This window comes from Erinaceus europaeus, chromosome 5 (genome assembly GCF_950295315.1).
Source record: "Erinaceus europaeus chromosome 5, mEriEur2.1, whole genome shotgun sequence".
Lineage (NCBI taxonomy): Eukaryota > Metazoa > Chordata > Mammalia > Eulipotyphla > Erinaceidae > Erinaceus > Erinaceus europaeus.
In genome coordinates, this window is record NC_080166.1 from 120,995,369 (window position 1) to 121,017,881 (window position 22,513).

General features: G+C 42.1%; 1 protein-coding gene across 2 annotated transcripts in view; it reads left to right on the forward strand.

The window, feature by feature from the left end:
• The first annotated feature begins 2,059 nt into the window (after positions 1–2,059).
• USP12 (ubiquitin specific peptidase 12) overlaps positions 2,060–22,513 on the forward strand; it is a 94,835-nt gene continuing 74,381 nt past the window's right edge. The window contains exon 1 of one of the 2 annotated variants that reach the window (XM_060191699.1): positions 2,060–2,431. In XM_060191699.1, the coding sequence (XP_060047682.1) occupies positions 2,384–2,431 (48 nt within the window). In that variant the 5' untranslated portion in view covers positions 2,060–2,383. The remainder of the gene's footprint in view (positions 2,432–22,513) is intronic. The other variant, XM_060191697.1, reaches the window with a different exon arrangement.

The following is a 22,513-nucleotide window of genomic DNA, read 5'->3' on the forward strand; positions in this document are numbered from 1 at the left end:
ATGCAGGCATGCTGGTGCTTAGTTAAGCAGGATTAGAGACAGAAGCTTTAAGGGGGAGCTGGCATACTACCCAACAACCAACTTTAGGCTAGGGAAGACATGACATTATGAGGGGTACATATGGTATTTACAGGATGATTTGTGAAGCTAGACAGTTATAATTTCAGCAAGAGATGCCTTTAGATAATTCAACTGGAAATTACTCCATTCCTCTCTGTGGTGTTAACTGGGGATTGAACATGGGGTCTTTGGGACTTCAGACACACAAGCCCTGCACACTAATGCTTTGCTATCACTATGACCCCAAGAAATACTGTTTTTACATAAATGGAGTGTGAAACTGGTAGTTTCTGTTCCTGTGATATTTTAGAATTCCTTCACAAGGAGGCCTGTTGATCAGTACAGATGGTGTTGGGGCTCAAATTCTTGCACATTAGACATGTTCTCTGGAGCAGAAATAACTAGGACAGCACAGGAAGACAGCGGACATTTAATCAGTACACACTTGACCACTACAGGGTCTGGGGGCTGGTGATATCAGATCATGGAGGTGTAAGCAGGGCGGAAATCAGTAAGAAAATTCAGTCAAGTGATTATTTTGAGTTTAGACAGGAAAACAGGGAGGTGAACACTTCCTGTACTGAGTGGAGGTGAGTAACAGGGTATCAGCACTCACTTGGATATTAAGGCAAAGAGGCCCCAGGTTCCCTGCAGACTGGTGCCTAGAGAACCAGGCTAGCTACTATGGGACTCAGCTGTATCTCTTAGTGATGTCTCCCTTCTTCATGCTCACAATAAAAGTCACTATGGAAACAGCATTTATGTGCCAGAAATGTAATTCTCACCTAAATTTTGTTGGAATATCCTGTTTTCTGAACAATTTGAACCTGTGAGAAAAGCATGTCTGATTTTAGAGTTTTATCTAAATTCAAGCCCCAAGTGGCAACGAAATGGGAGAACCCCCTAAATCACCCCATCTCTACAGTTTGAACATGATAATTTATAGTGATTTTACTTACTTGAACTACTTTCTCAAAACGAAGGAAAGAAAGCTGAGCTGCCTGACATGAAGAACAATGATGAATTTTTATGAAAGTAGAAAAGAGGAACCACCCCACTGGTTGACAAAACTGAAATAGTTCTCACAGGACATTTTTCTCACTTGTGAGACTTCTTGTCTCTGACATCATTATCACCACGGCTGGGTTAAGATCTTCCCACTTTGGCAGCTCAGTTTTCAGAGCAAATATATTTAGGTACTATATTTATAAACAGTCTAAATTTGTGACCAATAGGCAGCAGGAAGGCAGTTTCACCCTCTTTTCCATTATGCACTGAGTTTAAAGAACTAACTATATCTCTAATTTATTGTTTTGTCTCCTTGATTTTTTATTTAACGACTACCCCTCGTATTACTATTATTTTTTAAACAGAGACACACAAAATGTGTGTGAAAGAGACCATAGCATCATAGCTTCCTTCAATTTGGTGGAGGCTAGACTCCAGCCTGGATCGTGCACTTGGCAAAGCAACGCACTATCCAAGCGAGCTATTTTGCCAGCCCAATACCCCAGTATTTGTGAAAAGAAACAAACCAGTAGCCTTTTTGTTAACTGCTTAGGATGTCAAACTACGCGGGGTTTTTTGAATCGTAGGGAAGTAGGTTCTCTTGCACCCTAGCAGAATTATTTAGATCGTTGTCTGGTTTTCTGCTTGGGTAGCGAAGGCTAGTACCCTGCGAAGGAGGCAGTGGGTCAAACCCTTCCGGGATTGACCCTGGCGCTGGCTAGCACTCACAGCTCACTCCAGGACATCTAGGGACGCAGCTGGGTGGGAGGCGGGCCGCGGACCGGATCCGCCCCCGCCCCGCCCCTGCCCCGCCCCGGCCGAGAGTCGAGTGGGGCGCGCGCTCCGGAGACCCGGAGGCGTGCTTGGAGGGTGGGGTGGTGTGGGCGGTGCCGCGCGCTGGGCGGTCCGGGCACGCGGCGGGTGGGCGGGGCGCGCCGCTGGGCCGCACCGCTGCCGGGCTGGCCGGGCATTAGGGCCTCGGCGGAGCCGGCTCCCCGGCGCGCTGGGCGGGGTGTGCGGCGGGCGGCTTCGCGGGCAGGCGCGGGCCCCAAGGCAGCGGCTGCGCCCTGCGCGGGGAGGAGCCGGGGGCGGGCGGGCGGTCGGCCGGCAGGCGGGGGCTGGGGCCCGAGGCGGGGAGTGCCCCGGCGGCGACGACGGCAGCGGCGACGACGGCAGCGGCGGCGCAGCAGGCTCGGTGCGTGGGTCGGCTGCGGCTCGGGGTCCGCCCGCGGACTGCGGTGCGAGCGGGCGGCCCAGCTCTCCTACCCCCGCCCGCCGCCGCCACTGTGATTGGGTGGAAGATGGCGCTGGGCGGATGGAAATCCTAATGACAGTCTCCAAATTCGCCTCCATCTGTACCATGGTGAGGGCGGCGGGGGGGCGGCCCGGGACCCTCGGGCGGGCGGCGGGGGGGCGGCCTCATCCCAGCCCTTGGCTGCCCACGGGCCTAGCGCGGGGGCCCGTAGCGGGCGGGGGGCGCCGGACCGGGCCGGGCGGTTGGCCGGCGGCCCCGGGCAGCGGGGAGTAGCGCAGGGGACCCGCGGAGGGCCGGCTGAGATGGACGTGGCGCGGGGGGCACCGGCATTCAGCGCCCAGGGGCTCAACTGCCGGAGTCCTTCCGCGGCGGCAGGGCGGAGCGGAGCGGCCCGGCTCACCCGGAGCTGCCGGCCGCGGGAGGAGGCGGTCGACGCGCTCTCCATTTCCGCGAGCTGTGCTCCGGGCGGGCCGGGCTGGGCTGGGCTGGGCTGGGCCGGGCCGGGCCAGCGGTGCTGGGGGTCCGCAGCGGGAGACCGGGGCTCACCGGGGTCCTGCGGGTGGGGGGCGGAAGTGTAGAGCCATCTCCTGCTCGCGCCTCGGGCCTCCAGGCCGTGGTCCGGAGTTCAGGGCTCGGGTGTGTGTGTGAGGGTGGAAACTTACCTGCGGTTGGAATTTGTGCAAACACCCCCGCCCCCCCGCATTTTTTTACTCTTCGCGGGGAAGGAGATCTCCCTTTTCCAACCATGTGTCCAGGTGGCTGTCTCGTCTCTGGGAATCCACGTTAATCTTGGAAAACAGCTGAAGCTTTCCTGTCATTTGTTTACTTTAATTCACTAGAGCCATCTGCGTGGGGCTTGGAGGGTTCTGTGTAGGGACTGACTGCTAGGGTCACCCGGCGTGTTTTATTGGAGCTTCTAAATAGAGTTTAAGGGAAAAGTAATAATGCCTGCTGGAAAGTCCCGAATTAAACAAAACGTGGGTGCGTTGAAATCTGGTGTTTTTGTGCTTGGCCAGAAGGACCACGGTTTTCCATACGATGGGGCAAATTAATTCGCCTAGCTGCTTATAAGCTTACATCTAAGGATCATAATTATAGCCCATTGTGAGAAAAAGTGATTCTTTGCAATGTAGACCCAGTGATTATGTTATTAAAGACTTCTACAGTAATCTTTGCTTTTGCTTTATGTCTCACTAGCCCTTTTTATGCACCCGGTTGCACTTAGGAGATCCCAAAGCAATCTTCAGTTTAAGGGTGGTAAATTTTCTATACCTTTCTTTAACGAGTGGTGATTCAGAAGCTTTAGAAGCAGATTGGATACTTCAACCTAAGGAACAGTATAGAACATGACTGAAACCGGGTGGAACTGAACTGAACAATCTTAAAGGAATCATGTTGAAATGTCAGTTAAAGATAAGTCCATTTCCCTAAATGTATGTTTGCTCTGTCTCACAATTAACATGTAAGAAAGCATTGGTATTAAAAGGACTGTATTGAGTGTCATTTGGATTATTTTTAGATATGCCAATTATTATTCTATTTCAGAAGGAATGTGATAATTAAATCTTTAAAAGTGGCAATCATACCAGATTGCTGAGTTACACAGATTGTAGGGTCATAGTTCATTGTCAAAGTCTAAGATTTCAGGAATGATGTGTTACTTTTTTCTAACCATTCATTCACTCAAGTATCACAAGTATGCATTAAGTGGGAGAGACAGCTGAGTGCTGTGGTACAGCAGTGGTCAACACAGTCCTAGTTTTCATGGCATTTGTGTTATAATGTAAAAGGCAAACAATATTCAAGTAAACATATTAATAAATTTAACATATGCCATAGGCAGATTAAGAAAATGATACATTCAGAAATTATCAAAATCACTGAGATAGTGAGATTCTTCTTTTAGATTTATTTATTTATGAGAGAGAGGAAGAGAAAGAGAAAGAACCAGAACCTGCCTCACCATCATCATTTGATGATGGTGCTTGAAGTCTGGACTTAATGCTTCAGGGTCCATCCAATACTTTATTCACTGTACCATTTCTGGGCTGTAAGTGCAGTTTATTTATTTATTTGCCTCCATGGTTATTAATCACTGCACTATGAACCCACTTCTTCTGGAAGCCATTTTTCTTATTTTGTTGCCATTGTTTTTGTTATTGTTAGCTATTATTGTTATTGATGTTGTTATTGTTGGATAGGAGAGAGAAATCAAGAGATGAGGCGAAGACAGAGGTGGAGAGAAAGATAGACACCTGTAGCAGACCTGCTTCACTACTTGTGAAGCAACCCCCCCCTGCAGGTGGGGAACTGGGGCCTTAAATTGGGATCCTTAGGCCAGTCCTTGTGCTTTGTGTCTTGTGTGCTTAACCAGTGCGCTACCACCCGGACCTCTAAGTGCAGTTTATTTATTTATTTGTTTATTTATTTATTGAATAAAGACAGAACTCTATAAAGAAAGGGGAAAGAGGAAGAAAGATAACCTGCAGCACTACTTCATTGCTTGTGAAGTTTCCTTCTGCAGGTGGGGACCAGGTGCCTGAACCTGTATCTCTGCATTGTAACGTGCACGTTACTGGGTGCACCACCACCCAATTTCCTGCAAATACAGTTCTAATCTTTTTTTTTTTTAATATTTATTTTATTTATTTATTCCCTTTTGTTGCCCTTGTTGTTTTATTGTTCTAGTTATTATTGTTGTTGTTGTTGTTGGATAGGACAGAGAGAAATGGAGAGAGGAGGGGAAGACAGAGAGGAGGAGAGAAAGACACCTGCAGACCTGCCTCACCGCCTGTGAAGCGACTCCCCTGCAGGTGGGGAGCCGGGGTTCAAACCGGGATCCTTATGCCGGTCCTTGTGCTTTGCGCCACCTGTGCTTAACCCGCTGCGCTACAGCCCGACTCCCTGCAGTTCTAATCTTAAGAATGTCAGACTCCAAAAGCTTTAGGACTTCTGTTCAGGGGCATTAATTGCACATATTTGTGTGTGTGTGTGTGTGTGTGTGTGTGTTGTTGACAAACAGACTTGTTGGTGCTTGACCAAATGAAGTTATTCAAAAGTGGTATAAACATTGAGTGAAAAACCTGGGAGGTGGCACAGTGGATCAGGTGTTGGATTCTCAAGCACGAGGTCCTAAATTCTGTCTTTGGCATCACATGTGCTAGAGTGTTGCTTTGGTTTTCCCTCTCCCCATAATGAATAAAACAAGTACTTAAAATTAAATAAAATAGGTTGAATCTATATTCACAGCAGAATAAATACTGATGTGCTCCCACAATAATGCTAAAAATTGCAAAGTAATTTGTAGTCTTACTCTTTAAGACTACATTACACTTCCTGGAGAGAGAGAGAGAGAGAGAGAGAGAGAGGCTGAGACCCATGTTCTGAGAATTATAAAATTGGTCTGAACAAGAAAACTCCAGTGCTTTTTTGGATGTCACTTTGCTAGATGTTGAACAATACCACCCATCCACTGATGGGAGGGTTCATACTTACCTCTCTAGCATGCTAATCTTCCTGGAATAATCCTAGTCAGATCTATGCCCATTCCCTCTTCCCTTAAATAATTTCATTCCATTCTTGTAATCTCAATAGCAATTATCATCCTTACTATGTAACACTTTTTTCCTCTCATCTTATTGGACTTAAGGAGAGGAAGGCTGTCATTTACTTCTGCAATATAGGGGACAGTAACTTCTGAAGTGCAGTTTAAGAAGCACGTCTAGGAGTTTTATTTCTCTTCCTGATGTCTGAGGGAAGTTGAGTTTGATGAAGCATGTATGAGATGAGACTATATAGATCAATGTGGAGAGGGGAAGCTGAACCTGAAGAGAATGATACTTCTCACAGAATCAGCAGCTGCAAAAACATGAATTGAAATTTTATTCTACAAATAATGAAGTTTATGTATTTTTTCCATTTCTCTACAGAAGGTACCTGGGCAAACCAACACTGCCTCAAGTAGGTTTATTGAATGTTAAAAGCAGGTTTCTTCAGATATGTGTTGTTCTAGATCACGATTGCTCTGCTTATGTGTGAAAGTCATTTTTTTCCCCCAAGTGAATGTTATAGCTTAACTCAAATTGAGCAGTTGTTTAGATTGTAGTGAATGAATTTGCACAGGTACATCTAGCAATACCTCCTGTTCTTTGTGAATTAATACTGTTTTCAGAATCACTTGATGTTTGTTTGACAGAGTAGCCACCTAATATTTAGTTTACTTAATAATTGTTACATATAAGAGCAGAGTGGCCAGAACTACAGAGAGTTGCCTGCTGGTACTTAGATATTGAAGTGGAAACTGTAGAGCAGCTTTCAGTCACTACTAGAACATGGTAGGCCAGGCTAGATAGCATAATGGTTATGCAAAGAAACTCTCAAGCCTGAGGTTCTGAAGTCCCAGGTTCATTTTCCCACACCAGCATAAGACTGAAAGTGGTTAACGGTGTCCTGGGAGGTGGTTCAGTGGCTGGAGTGCTGGATTCTCTAAACATGAAGTCTTGAGTCCGATGCCTGGCATTGCATGTGCCAGGATAATGTTCTCTCTCCCTCTCTCTTATGTTGCTAATAAATAAATTTTAAGAAAAGAAAGAAAGAGTGGTAACATGGACCTTGGTCCCTTGGAGGCAGTATAGGGGTTTCATAAATGTTAACTCTGCCTGTGGTCATGATTGTTTCTTATTTGGGGTGGGGGGGGCTTATAGGAGCCACATTTCGGAAGGAATTGTTGGGCGGAGTAATGACCTGACTACTTGCCACCCCTAGTTACAGTGGTGATATAGCCCCATTAAGAACGTGCTGCCACATTCTGGGAGGTGGGTCAGTGGATAAGGTGTTGGACTCTTAGACATGGAGTCCTGAGTTCCGTCTTCAGTGTCACATGTGCTAGAGTGATGCTCTGGTTAAAAAAAAAAGGTGCTACCAGTGTCTCAAGTTGGTAGGTGTGACTGGGTGAGAAGGCACACACCAGCACTACACCTTGCATAGTGTACTTTCATCTACTTACTGACATAGCCCAGGTGACACTGGCTATGTCTTTTTCTTGTTGAGTCTCAGTGAGGTCACACAGTAGAGTGAGGTATGTGTCTGGTCATTGCTGTGTGTGCATCATCAGTCTAGTGAAGAGGAAAGGGAAGAAAAAAATGTTAAAGTCCATGCCTTACTGATAATGCAGGGTGGTAGTCTCCTTTTCATTTAGCTGGAATACTAATATTATTTTTAGTATTTTACTTATTTTGGATAGAGACTGAAATCAAGAGGGGAAGGAAGATGGAGAGAGACACCTCAGCACTGCTTCCGCCTTACAGGTGGGGATATGGGGAGAGGGACGGGGCTTGAATCCAGGTCCTTGAGCACTGTAATAAGTGGTCGGTACTGCCTGGCCTCCCTAGAATATTACAGTAAATAATAAAGTTGTTCCTTCTCACTCGAGAGGTTGAGTGGAATTTCTTTCTTAGTAAACCATTTTCCTAATTTTTATTAATACTTGAATAGTAAGAATCATGCTTCTGTGATAGGAACATCCAAAGTAATTTTTTGTTTTTGTTTTTTGTTACCCTGGTTTAGCTAGAGGCAGGCAGGGAGGGAGTGACACATAGCACTGATACCTCATGTGGTGTTGGGGCTCAAACCTGGACTTCAAATATGCCAAGGCAGATGTCCTACCAGATGAGCTGTCTCTCTGACCCTATTGTAAACCTTAAAAGTCACTAAAATTCCCAAAATAGGGAGTCTAGTGGTAGTATAGTGGGTAAAGTGCTGGATTTTCAAGTATGAGATCCTGAGTTTGCTCCCTGGCATTGCATGTGCCAGAATGCTCTGGTTTTCTCTCCTCTCTCTCAGTAAATAATTCTTAAAAGAAAAAAACAGGGATTTTTTTTTCCCCGTAAGTGGTTGGTTATATACTAATAATTAGCATTTAGATGAGAAATGCTTGAGCATCAGAAGGCTTAGTGTAGAGAGAACATTTAGTGTGATACAAGGTTTATTTATATCTATTGATTTTTTTAAAAAAAATTTGGTTTAATGCATTTTGGATAGTATAAATTATGCATTCTTGTTACTGGGAATTTGGAAGATATTCTATAAAAAGTTTGGCAACTCTTAAGGAAACATGAAAGAAATAAGTTGTTTTCCCTTGCATAGTATATTTTGTCTTAAAAAAATTAACTGAATTTATAACCTAGGTATCAGTTTCTCCCATGAGTGGTTGTCTGGTTATAAAATCTATATAATTTAAGAATAAGTATGGCAGGGAGTCCAGTGGTAGCGTAGTGGGTTAAGCACATGTGGTGCAAAGTGCAAGGACCGGCTTAAGGACCTGGGTTCAAGCCCCCAGCTCCTTACCTGCAGGGGAGTAGCTTTACAGGTGGTGAAGCAGGTCTGCAGGTGTTTTTCTCTCCCTCCTCTCTGTCTTCCCCTCCTCTCTCCATTTCTCTCTGTCCTGTCTAGCAACAACAAGATCAGTAACAACAACAATAATAACTACAGCAACAATAAAAAAAAGAAAACAAGGGCAACAAAAGGGAAAATAAATATTTTTAAAAAAGAAGTATGGCAAGTTTTGCTGTTCTAAAGTGCTGACTTGGCAAGATTGTTAACTCATTAAAGCACAGCCAGAGGGTACTAAGTTGCCATTGACTAGTTATTCAATGATTATTATAATAAGATAAAGTTAGATAGTTAGAATGGAGTTTTATAAAACCTGTTAGGTTTATTCTAATCTTAGACAGTAATCACAAATAAAGGTAGGGCCATTGGGATCTGAAACAGTATACTTAAACAGAATAGTTTTAAGTGCCTGTGAAATAGCTAATTTCTTTCCCCTCTCCCCCTCCTCTCCCCTTCCCTCCCCTCCCTTCCCCTTCCTTTTCTTTTTTGCCTCCAGGGTTATGCTGGGGCTTGGTGCCTGCACTACAAATCAATATGCGCCTGAAGGCCATTTTCCTCATTTTTTTGTTGCCCTTGTTGTAGTTGTCATTATTGGATAGGACAGAGAGAACTCGAGAGAGGAGGGGAAGACAGGAGGAGAGAAAAATAGACACCTGCAGACCTGCTTTACCACTTGTGAAAAGACGCCCCTACAGTTGGGGAGCTGGGGGCTTGAACCAGGATCTTTACACTGGCCCTGGCGCTTTGTGCCATGTGCATTTAGCCAGCTGCACTACTGCCCAGCCCCCACTAATTTCCTTTCTTTTTAAAAAAAATTTTTATTTACATACTAGATAGAGACAGAAATTGAGAGTAGCTGGTAGATGGAAAGGGAGAGAGACACCTGCAGACCTGCTTCACCATTCGGGAAGCTTTCCTCCTATGGGTGGGACCAGCGGCTTGAACCTGGGTCCTTGCACACTGGAATGTGAGCACTTAACCAGGAGCACTACCACTTGACCCCCAAAATAGCTAATTTCTTAAGAGTGCTCCATTGCCATGACACAGGTTTGAGCCCAGTCCCTGATGACACTGAAGGAAGCCAGAGTGTAGTGCTCTTTTTGCACTCTGCCTCTCTGTATCTTTAGAAAGTGTAGTTTCAGGTACTATATTCAGCTATATGGATTGTAGTCTATTTTATATCATAAGACTTTGCTTACCTTTTGGTGTGGTTTTCCCAATCTATTTCTGCGTAAACATTTTGTAATAGATCTCAAAGTAGGTTAATAATCTACCCTGCCAAGCCATGAGGCTAGTTTTAACCAGAACTTTATCACAACAGGCCTTGTTTTATTTGATTATAGGCGTTTGAGAAAGTCCTCAGACTGAGGACACCTCCATTTACCCCTTAAAGTTTTTCTTCTTGCCTGTAAAGTCATGTTTATTCTAGCTCTCTGGAAACTTTGCCTGGAAAAGATTATTTAAGCATTTGTTTATTTAGCATTAATTTCTTTTCAGAAACTTCTGTTTTTGAAATTTAAATATTTTACCTTTTTTTTTTCTTCTTTTCCTCCTCCAGGGTTACTGCTGGGCTCGGTGCCTGCACCATGAATCCACCGCTCCTGGAGGCTATTTTTTCCCCCTTTTGTTGCCCTTGTTGTAGCTTCGTTGTGGTTATTATTATTGCCCTTGTTGACGCAATTCGTTGTTGGCTAGGACAGAGAGAAATGGAGAGAGGAGGGGAAGACAGAGAGGGGGAGAGAAAGATAGACACCTGCAGACCTGCTTCACCGCCTGTGAAGCGACTCCCCTGCAGGTGGGGAGCCGGGGTTCGAACCGGGATCCTTACGCCGGTCCCTGCGCTCTGCGCCACATGCGCTTAACCCACTGCGCCACCGCCCGACCCCCTTTACCTTTTTTTTTTTGTTTTAGAAGTTCAATTCCAGAAACAGCATACTGTTTCCTTCCTTCCTTCCTCCCTTCCTTCTTCCCTCTCTCCCTTCCTCCCTCCCTTTCTTCCTTCCTCCCTTCCTTCCCTCTTTTCTTCCTCTCTTCCTTCCTTCCCTCCTTCCTCCTTCCCTTCCTTCCCTTCCTTCCCTCCCTCCCTTCCTTCCTTTCTTCCTCCCTCCCTCCCTCCCTTCCCTCCTTCTTTCCTGCCTCCCTCCCTCCCTTCCCTCCCTCCTCCTTTCCTCCAGGATTATCGCTGGGCTTGGTGCCGGCACTACAAATCCATTGCTCCTGGTGTCTTTTTTTTTTTCATTTCTTTTTATTGTATAGGTCAGAGAGAAATTGAGAGGGGAGGGGAAGATAGGGAAAGAGAAAGACAGACACCTGCAGACCGCTTCATCGCATGTGCAGCAACCCCCCTGTAGACAGGGAAGGGGGGGGATCTAACAAATCCCTTCGAGGGTCCTTGTGCTTCCTGTCAGTGTGCCTGACCCCCGTACCATTTTCTTTTGTTTTATTTTTTTAATCGGGGAATTAATGTTTTACATTCAGCAGTAAGTACAACAGTTTGTACATGCATAACATTCCCCAGTTTCCCATATAACAATACAACCCCCAACCATTTTCTTACCTATATAACAGCAAGCTATAGTAAAACAAACAAACAAAAAACAGTTGAGTCAGAAGGTAAATTCTGGTCCACATTTTGATATTTAGATCTGTATGGGAAGGTAGCAAACATATTTTGAATTGGGTGGAGGTAGATAGCATAATGGTTATATAAAGAGTCTCACATGCTTGAGGCTCCAGTGTCCCAGGCCCAGTGCTTTGCCATGCCGTAAACCAGACCTGAGCAGAGGCAACCAGAAAGTGAGTTGACTTTTTTTCATCTGTAAAATAAAGGAACTAGACATTCTAATAAGTATTTCCTAAATATTTGTGTACCAAATCTCAACAATACTTTCTGATCCTTTGAGAGTTTATATTATTTTTCTATCTAATTGTACTTTAGATAATTGAAGAAACATGAATCAGTCATAATAAAATGTGAATTATGCCTACTTTTCCAGTACTTTTAAAAAAGATTTCATAATATATGGAAAAATTTCAGCCTAAAGTAAAAAATTTTTCTTAAAAACCATTTTTTGATTAGTGATGCTACCGTTTTTTTCATTACCAGACTAGTCTATGTAGCTAGTTAATCATTTTTTACTTTCCCCCCTTTTTCTTTTAAAGATCTATTTATTTATTTATTTGTTTAGGAGAAAGATAGGAAGAAGAGAGAGAGAGAACCAGATGTGCTGCTGGGGATTGAACTCAGGACCTCATGCCTGAGAATCCAGTGCTGTATCCACTGTGGCATCTCCTGGACCATTTTTCTTTTTATTTTCCTTTCTCAATACCACTAAAAACAAAAGGTTTGAATTGGTTCCCTTTTCCTGAGACTCCACATTTCCCAAGCTGTGAGGATGATTTCTGATAGGTTACTTCTTTGTGCCACTGGTCCCTTATCTACAAATGGGGATAAAGTGGTATCTGTAATAGTTCATAGGGTTGTGGCATGATGCCTGATCCTGGGTGGTCACTCTGTGGTACTGGTGGCTACTAGTTCCATTCTAGAGGGATCTGTTCCCTTCTGTATGGTAAGCAGAACTCAGTGGCATTACTAATTAATTAGTTACTACTATTTATTGTTAGCTCAGTAAAATAGTAGTAACCAAAATTAAAATACACTTTATGGAATGCAGCTATGTCAGCATAGGAAACAGTTAATTATATTTGTTTATGCCTTTGAGAAAGCATATATTTATTTTGAAGTGAAGTGGGTTAGTTTATGCAATATTACAAACTAGGAATATGTAAATTGTCTTCTCTGTTTCGAATAATTTGTAGAAAGAGCTTTTCTTTTGTCTCAGAATAAAACTGGTCTATTTTGTGACATTCTCAAACATGTTCTGGTTAAGTTGGGAATATTACTTTTAGATAAGGGTGTACTAACTTTGTCATTAGTATAAGGTGTGTGTATTAAATCAACTTCAGACCTTGTTTCCTTTTAGATTTTCCTGTTTACTAGGGCCATCTTATTGCCCTGAATTCCCTTATTCCTCTCCCTGACTAGAATAACAACATTTCTTGTTGACCTATAATACACTTACCCAATCTGCTTTTAGATACTTGTCTGAAACCTCTTCTCTGCCTATCTCCTGAACTGTGAGAGGATTATATAAATATCTGTAAAGTACTTTTAGGAGGAAGAAAAGGGAAAAGCTAGATAATAAAGAACTGTGAGTTGCTGAATTTAAAGTTCGGAGATGGTATTATTGAAAAAAGCTACATATAAAATGTAATCATGTAAGATCTTAGTACAAAATTGGTGTGAAACTATACCCCTAAAATTATATAATACAGTAAATGCATGCTAAAGAAATAAAAAAGGAAGGATATGAAAACTGTTTATACACATCATAATTTGTTTTGAAAGGAAAAATACTAAGTCTGCTCTCACAGAAGTGTGCAATTGAGAAGAATTTTGTGATTGAGTGCAAGGTACATGATATAGAGCATCAACAATGAGTTATGGCTTATGCTCATATGTTCACTAGTTTGTACTTTTTTTAAAAAAAATTATTTAATAAAAGGAAACACTGACAAAAGCCATGGGATAAGAGGGATACAACTCCACACAATTCCCACCACCAGAACTCCGTATTAGTTTGTACTTTAAAAAAAAAATTTATTCCCTTTTGTTGCCCTTGTTTTTTTTTAATTGTTGTAGTTGTTGTTACTGATGTCGTCATTGTTGGATAGGACAGAGAGAAATGGAGAGAGGAGGGAAAGACAGAGGGGGAGAGAAAGATACCTGCAGACCTGCTTCACCACCTGTGAAGACACTCTCCTACAGGTGAGGAGCCGGGGCTCGAACTGGGATCTTTACGCTGGTCCTTGCACTTTGCACCGCCTGCGCTTAACCCGCTGTGCTACTGCCTGACTCCCTAGTTTGTACTTCCATCTACATGAAAAGCCTTTATTTTTTCTAGGAATTGTGTGATATCTACAGAGTGATGTATAGGCTTGCTTGAAATTTTCACATGTAGCAATCCACATGAATGCCCTTAAATTTTTATTTCCATCTTAGATGTTTATTTCAGTGGTAAATTACCACTGTACATTTAAAAAATATTTATTTTAATGAAAGAGATACAGGGAAAAGGATAGAGGCCAGAGCATTGCTCAACTCTGGCTGACGCTAATGCTGTGATTTCATCTTGGGACCTCAGAGCCTCAGGCATGAAGTCATTTGCAGAACTATTGTATTGTTTCCCCAGCCTGGGTTTTAGGTTCGGTAGGAGGAATGCTTCAGCCACTGCTCAGCTGCCTGGGCTCTCATACTCATTTTTCTTTCTGTCACCTTGAAGATCCATTTGGAGCCAGGTACATTCAGGCAATGTTAGCCCCACCTCACAGAAGAACAAGTCCTCCCCACATAGAGTAGGGCTCAGGCCCACACCTCCCAAATCCATGACAGCACCACAAATCATTTTGTTACAGCTTCCTTGATTGAGATAAATGTACTATTCCTTCTTTTTTAAATGAGTTTGAGAATGCCTTTGTCCCTAACAATGTCTTCTTCTCTCCAGGGTTATTGCTGGGGCTTGGTGCCTGCACTAGGAATCCACTGCTCCTGGAGGCTATTTTTCCCTTTTTTGTTGCCCTTGTTGTTTTATGTTGTTGTTGTTATTGTTACTGTCATTGTTGGATAGGACAGAGAGAAATTGAGAGAGGAAGGGAAGACAGAGAGGGGCAGAGACAGACAGACAGACAGACACCTGCTGACCTGTTCACCGTTGAAGTGACCCCCCCCCCCCCCCCCGCAGGTGTGGAGCCGGGGTCTTGAACCGGGATTCCTAAGCTGGTCTGTGGCTTTGCGCCGTGTGAGCTTAACCTGCTGCTCTACCATCTGGCCCCCACAATGTCTTCTTTTTTTAATAAAGATTTTATTTATCCATTAATGAGAAAGACAGGAGAAAGAACCAGACTTCACTTTTTAAAAATTTATTTATTTATTTCCTTTTATTGCCCTTGTTGTTTTATTATTGTAGTCATTATTTTTGTTACTAATGTCATCATTGTTGCATAGGACAGAGAGAAATGGAGAGAGGAGGGGGAGAGAAAGACAGACACCTGCAGATCTGCTTCACCGCCTGTGAAGCGACTCCCCTGCAGGTAGGGAGCCGGGGGCTTGAACCGGGATCCTTACGCTGGTCCTTGCACTTTGAGCCACCTGCGCTTAACCCGCTGTGCTCCTGCCTGACTCCCCGGACTTCACTATGGTACATATGTTGCTAGGCCTCGAACAGGAGCTCCTATGTTCTCCCAGCCTGAACTATTTTTCTGGCTCTACTAACTTTTTAAAAAATTATTTATTCCCTTTTGTTGCCCTTTTTTATTGTTGTAGTTATTTTTTAATTAAAAAATTTTTTTTAACCTATATTTATTTGTTGGATAGAGACAGTTAGAAATTGAGAGGGAAGGGGGTGATAGAGAGGGAGAGAGACAGACACCTGCAGCACTGCTTCACCACTTGTGAAGCTTTTCCCCTGCAAGTGGGGGCCGGAGCTCGAACCTAGGTCCTTGTGCGCTGTAAAATGTGTGCTCAACCAGGTGCGCCACCACCTGGCCCCTGTTGTAGTTATTATTGTGGTTGTTGTTGATGTCATCGTTGTTGGATAGGACAGAGAGAAATGCAGAGAGAGGAAGACAGAAAGGGGGAGAGAAAGACACCTGCAGACTTGCTTCAAACCGCTTGTGAAGTGACCCCCCTGCAGGTGGGGAGCTGGGGGCTCGAACCAGGATCTTTGAGCTGGTTCTTGAGCTTTGCGCCACCTGTGCTTAACCCGCTGTGCTACGGCCCGACTCTTTATCTTCTGACTTCTAAGCTTCAAGCCCCACTTTACTTACCAAGTAGATCTACTTGGATAAGCCACTTAGTTTACCTGCTTTCAGTTTTGAAATGGAGTAACTTTCCCACTAGATCAAATGAAAGGATGCATGTGAAAGTCCTTTGTACTACTATAATGAAGGACTCCTTGTCCTCATAAGGAAAGGACAGCGGACACTCTGAGATGCCATGGTAACTGTAGAAGTTCTAGCAGAACATACAAGTTACTTTTGGCTATATATGAAAAAAAGTATGAAAGTGAGTCTCATGATCCTAGACTTGGGAAGTCACATAGCAAAGTTTGGAGTTACTCTTTTAAAGATATTTTTAATGTGTGAGTGATTTATGTCTAGAGAGATGTCTTTTCCCACTGTCATTTACTCAGGAAATGTTGATTTATTGGATTGTTATATGGTGGTGCAGTTTCACATTTCTACAAGATAGGTGTCAGTAGAGGGTCCCCCACCAACTGGGGACTCATGCATGCATGATGTCACTGCTCCCTTGACTGATATTTTGACTTAGATAGAGAAAGAGGGAAAGACCCATAATATCAGAGTCCATCTGTCTGTCCTTTTCCCCGCCCCCTCTGTTACTCCCCTGTGGCATTGGGGCTGGAATCTGGGATATGTGCATGGAAAGAAACAAACCCTGTCAAGTGAGTTACCTCTTGCCCCTCTTTTTTTTTCTTTCTTTCTTTTTTCCTCTTAATAAATTAGCAGTGAAATTGGTTCTCTGACATACAGTCTTTTGCTTATTTGTGCTTTGAGGGATCAGTTAACTTATGATGTCAGCAAGCTTCCTGTAATTTCCTTCTAGTGGTATTTGTTTTAATGGTCTAAAATTGTAATGAGTAAATTGTGTTAACTTGCTATAATTAACTTGTAACTTTTTAAGATTTTAAATTGTAATGAATAACTTGTGTTTTCTGCAGTGTTGACCTACCTGGGTTTGTTAGGATTCTCTGAAAAGAGAACCTTTGTAATTCTTTTAAATTAGGGGCATAGAAAAAGCATAGCTGGTAAAGTAAGCAGTGGAATAAGTCCTATGGGCAAGGAGAAAATAAAAGCCTTCTGTTCTTTGGAATGGAAAGTATGTTTATAATACAAGATCCTGTAGATAAACACATTTATTCTGCTTTTTGTATGTGATTACTTAGCTTAAAACTCTAGCCATTATAATTTTGAAGAAGTGATCTTTTTTTTTCCTGGAATATATATATGTGTATGTGTATATGTATATGTATGTATATATATCCCCCATGTTAGGACAATTCCCTGGTGCTTAATCTGTTTTATGAAGATACTCTGTTCAGGCGTGGTGGTGCCTTGAAAATAGTAGCTATTGGCACTTTGAAGTTTGGACTGTACATGAGGAAAATGTGTCTTGAAATAATAGAGGAAGGGCGTTTTTGTTTCTACAAAACAGGATATAATGTTTAGAAGGTTTGTTTCAGACTCACTGGCCTTGAAGGATGAAGCTTTGGATCTAGGAACTAGTGAGGAATAGAAATCAAGTGTTTTGACCCAATTCATTATTTGATGAATTTAAGGGAGTAGCACTAATGATTTCCTCAGACTGTTGGGAATGGAAGTTCTTTATTTAAAAATGAACAGAATTTGAGACACTGCAAAATGTCAGAAGCTCAAAGCTAGGTATAATTTATCAAAACCAAAAATACTGTGTTCTAATTATGCTAGGTTGTCATCATTTGCACATTTTGCTTTAAAAAGACTTTTTTTTTTAAAGCTAGTTTCTTAAGTTTGCTAGTAGTTTTGTTTTCACTGCAATTTTTAATGTAAGGAAGTTTACACCTTCATTACAGGTAATCTAGCTTTCCAAAGACCTGACCTGTTTTTCATGTTTGATTAAAGTAGATTCCTTGACTTTGGCAATCAATTATGCAGGTAGAAAACTGAATAGAAACAACATTGAACTTCATATTGTTTCATTCCCTATAAAAATCAGGTCTTGGGAGTCGGGTGGTATAGCTCAGTGGGTTAAGCACACCTGGCGCAAAGCGCAAGGACCGGCGTAAAGATACAGCTTCGAGCATCCAGCTCTCTACCTGCAGGGGCGTCGCTTCACAGGCGGTGAAGCAGGTCTGCAGATGTCTATCTTTCTCTCCCTCTTTCTGTCTTCCCCTCTCTCCATTTCTTTCTGTCCTATCCAACAACAATGACAACAATAATAACTATAACAACAAGGGCAACAAAAGGGAATAAATAAATAAAAATAAAAAAGATGTTAAAAATAAAAAATAAATTAAAAATGAAATAAAACAAAAAAAGATGTTAAAAAGAATTCTTCAATAATTACAAAAAAATCAGGTCTTAGCCTGATAACTATATTTACTTATTTCCTTTCTATATTTAAAAAGTATTTTATTTATTTATGTATTATTGGATAGAGATGGCGAGAAATTGAGAGGGAGGATGGAAATAGAGAGGGAGAGGCAGACACCTGTTGCACTGCTTCATCACTTGTAAAGCTTTCTCCTTGCAGGTGGAGACCAGGGGCTTGGACCTGTGCCCTTGCTCCCTGTAATGTGTGTGCTTAACCAGGTGCACCACCACCTGGCCCTCTTACTCATTTTCTTTATTGCTTATTTGAAGATACAAATCATCTTTTCTAACTAAAAATTTGCAACTGGAATTTATTACCTCTTTTTATTTATTTATTTTTAAATATTTATTTTATTTATTCCCTTTTGTTGCCCTTGTTGTTTTATTGTTGTAGTTATTATTGTTGTTGTCGTTGTTGGGTAGGACAGAGAGAAATGGAGAGTGGAGGGGAAGACAGAGAGGAGGAGAGAAAGACAGACACCTGCAGACCTGCTTCACCGCCCGTGAAGCGACTCCCCTGCAGGTGGGGAGCCGGGGCTCGAACCGGGATCCTTATGCCGGTCCTTGTGCTTTGCGCCACCTGCGCTTAACCCGCTGCGGTACAGCCCGACTCCCTATTACCTCTTTTTAAAAGCAAGGTGCACAATGTAATCTCTTACTTTTATTTATTCTCTTCGTTGTAGGTTTCTTTTTCTGCCTTTTTTTTTCCCCTTCATTGCTCAGCTTTGGTTTATGATAGTACTGGGGATTGAACCTACCTGTGAGCCTTAGACATGAAAATATGATGTATAAATCACTGTGCTATCTCTTCCCTCAACTGTGTGTGTGGTGAGTGTGTGTGTAATAGATATCTATATATAGTGAGAGGGAGTTATTTATTTATTTATTTACAGAAGAGAACCAGAGCATTACTCTGGCACATGTGATGTCAGGGACTGAACTCTGGACCTCATGCTTTTAGATCTGGTGCTTGACCACTACAATAACAGATAAGTTTATTGTCTCATAGTTCCCTAGGCCAGAAGTTCACAGTAAAGCAGAGGGCAGAGTTGGTAGAGTATCTACTCTCTTACTTCTAGTACCAGCTTTTTGTTGACGGAATCTGGTATATAGACAGATCTCTTCAGTCTTCACAGGTACCTTCCCATGGCCATCTCCCCTCTGTCTCTTCATATTATTTTTCTTTCCTCTATTCAGTCTTTGCCCAAATTTCCCCTCTTATCAGCACAATAGTTCTATTACATTGTGACATACCCTAAAACGTCATTTTAACATGATTAACTCTGTAGAGATCCTGTTTCCAGGTGATCCACATTCTGAGCTATTATGGCTAGGATTTCAGTTATCTTCATAGAGGATGGGGACACAATTCATCTCATAACACTAAAGAAGCAGTTAGGCCCATTTTTACATCATTTACAGTAATTGTTTACTAAGTAGTGTTACATATTAGACATTAGAGGTGCAAACCATGTACGTTTTTGCTCTTTGTCCTCAAAAGATCAGTATAGTTGGGAAGTCAGACTAGCTAACAGGCTAAAATAGTAATGCAAGATTAGATCCTGAAAAAAAAAAAAAGACTTGATCCTGCTAAATATTGCTGTGCATTTGCAGTGAAACCTGGACCAGTGGGAAAAGGCTTTGGGAGTGATAGAGTGGGAGGCTTGGTGGATTAGAAAGTTACTTTGAAGGCAGATGGAGAAGAGGAAGAGACTTTGGAGAACAAGTAATAATGTGGATGAAGCAACAAAAAATAAATAATTTAGTGGTTAAAGTAACTTAAGCAGTGAGCTGGGAGGTGACAGTAGATAAAGTAATGGACTTCTCGTCAGTCAATTGCTTAGTATTTAAAAAGGAAACAAGTAGTGTAATATTTGAGTAGTTTTATCCTCAAACTTTTGAAATTATTGATTTTTGTATTGACTAAGACCAAAATCACCTATAAAAATTGTCTGGTAGTTAAAAAAAAGGTGTGTATGTATGTTATTAATAATTATATTTGTAGTCTACAGAACTCATACTTGCTAAAATGATCTAATGAAAAAAAGTGCTTTTAATCCAGTGGGTAAATGAGAGTGGAGAGATCATGAATAGAACACTGATTAAAAAATATATATATTTTAATTTTTTATATTTATTTATTCCCTTTTGTTGCCCTAGTTATTTTATTGTTGTAGTTATTGTCCATGTCATAGTTGTTGGACAAGACAGAGAGAAATGGAGAGAGGAGGGGAAGACAGAGGAGGAGAGGAAGATAGACACCTGTAGACCTGCTTTACAGCTTATGATGTGGGCCCGGCCCCCGCAGGTGGGGAGCTGGGGGCTGGGGGCTCAAACCGGGATCCCTGTTCAGGCACCATTATGCCACGCTAGCTTTGCAGGCGGGAGTCAGACGACCAGAGACTCATGGCTGGGTGGTACGCATTTCAGTCTTTATTCATGTAGAACGCAGCACAATCTAAGCCATCTATCTGAACTAAACTAAAACTAAAACTCACAATCCTGGCCTTACATATACTTGCCAAGTAGGGTGTAAACAGGATGTAGAGAGGGTGGAGCAAAAAGAGATTGGTGAAAATCAGGGTGTGACAAGGAGAGGGGGCGGAGCAGGCGAAAATTCTACCACTGAACCACCAATGCCCTGGAGAGAGGGTGGTGCTTAGTTAACAGTGGTTTATGTAAATAGACCTCAGCTTTAAGTGGGATCAAACCAGTGCCCTGCAGGCATGCTGGTGCTTAGTTAACAGCGGTTATGTAAATAGAATACAGTGTTAAGCAGGGGGGATTAAACCAGATGAAACAGAAGGGGTTTTTAGAAGCAGAATTAGAAGCATACCAACAAGTAGATTGTAGTATTCCATTTCACATGTAAATGGATAGGTTGTCTCAGATTATAGTTACATAGTCAATGACTATGTTAGGATTCTGTCTGAGCACTATGTCCTGTCTAGTGCTTTTCCACTGAATCAGACTTGTCAAGTATCACCCCTAACACAATAATTCATTCCCTGCTCCCCTCAGTCCCACTTCTTTTATTTTTATTTCTCTTTTCCCTTTTTCTTTTCTTTCTTTTTTATTAGATAGGATAGAAATTGAGAGAGGACATGTAGAGGGAGAGAAGGTGGTCCAGGAGATGACACAGTTGATAAGGCATTGGATTCACAGTGGACTTTGAGAATGATGAAGCGTAGGCTAAAGTTTAAAGTAAAAGTTTAGCTTTTTCTCATAGCTCAAGTTAATTTGTGATATCACAAGTGAATAAGTACATAGGATTCTAATAAAAATAATTGTGTCTGAACTATAGTAAGATTTGACTAGTGCTTAGCAATGTAGTTTTTCTTTCATTTTCCTTTTAATGAAGCAGACTACATTTCATAGACATATGTTTATTATTGTTGAAACAACTTCAAATGTTTGAGCATCTGATTTAGAAAACTAGATAAACTAGCCACACCAATTTTCAAACTTTAAGCCAGTTAGAGTACATTTATTCTTGTTTGTGTTTGTAATGTTTAAAATGATCTGAGTTATGTATGTATATCAGTGTTCTGTTGATGCTATAATTAATGGCCACAGTTGTAGTGCCTTAAAACAGCATAGATATATTATCCTGTAGTTCTCAAAGCTTGAAGTGGGTTCTATAGGGCTGAAATCATGGTTCTAGGGATGACTGTTACTTTCCCTCTCCCTGTCCACAGTGTTTGGCTTGGGTCCCCGGCATCCTCCTTTTACTTAGAGGGACCCTTGAGATTGCATTTGACTCATCTGGATAAACTGAGATAACCTTCCCATCAGCTCTCCGCTCCGCATGGAGCCTAACGGGTTCTGAGGGTTAAGATGTGGTCTCTCTCGGGTGGGGGTAGATAGCGTAATGATTATGCCAACAGACTCTCATGCCTGAGACTTCGTCAAGTTCCAGGTTCAATCCCCCACACCACCATAAGCCAGAGCTGAGTAGTGCTCTGATTAAAAAAAAAAAAAAAAAAGATGTGGTCTCTGGGGTATTATTTTTTGGCTACCAGTGTTGTATATGTTTTTAGTTTTAAAATATAAACCTTTGCATCCCAGGGTTGGTGTAATGACTTGAACGTTTATTTGGGAGCATGTGTTGTTGAGTTTAACCCCCAACATCATGTGATAGAGTAATGGTCTGCTTCTCTGTCTCTTCCCCCATTCCAAGCTTCCCCTCCCCCTTTCCTATCTCGTGTTAATAAATACATATTTAAAAAATCCAGTGGGAGCTGGAAAGATACATGGAGAGATCCCACCTTCCACATACAAAACTGATTCATGGAGCCAGGCAGTGCCACACCTGGTTTAGCACGCACATTACAGTGTACAAGGACCCAGGTTCAAGCTCCTGGTCCCTACCTGCTGGAGGAATGCTTCATAAATGGTGAAGCAGAGTTGCAGGTATCTCTGTCTTTTCCTCTTTCCATCTCCTCCCTCTTAATTTCTCTCTGTCTCTATCCAATAATAAATAAATAAATTAAAAGAAAACTGATTCCTAATATGCTTCAGTGTACTATTGATTGTGATAAAGTATTGGAAAGGTGTTTGAGTAGATTAGTAAACATACTTAGATTTTTA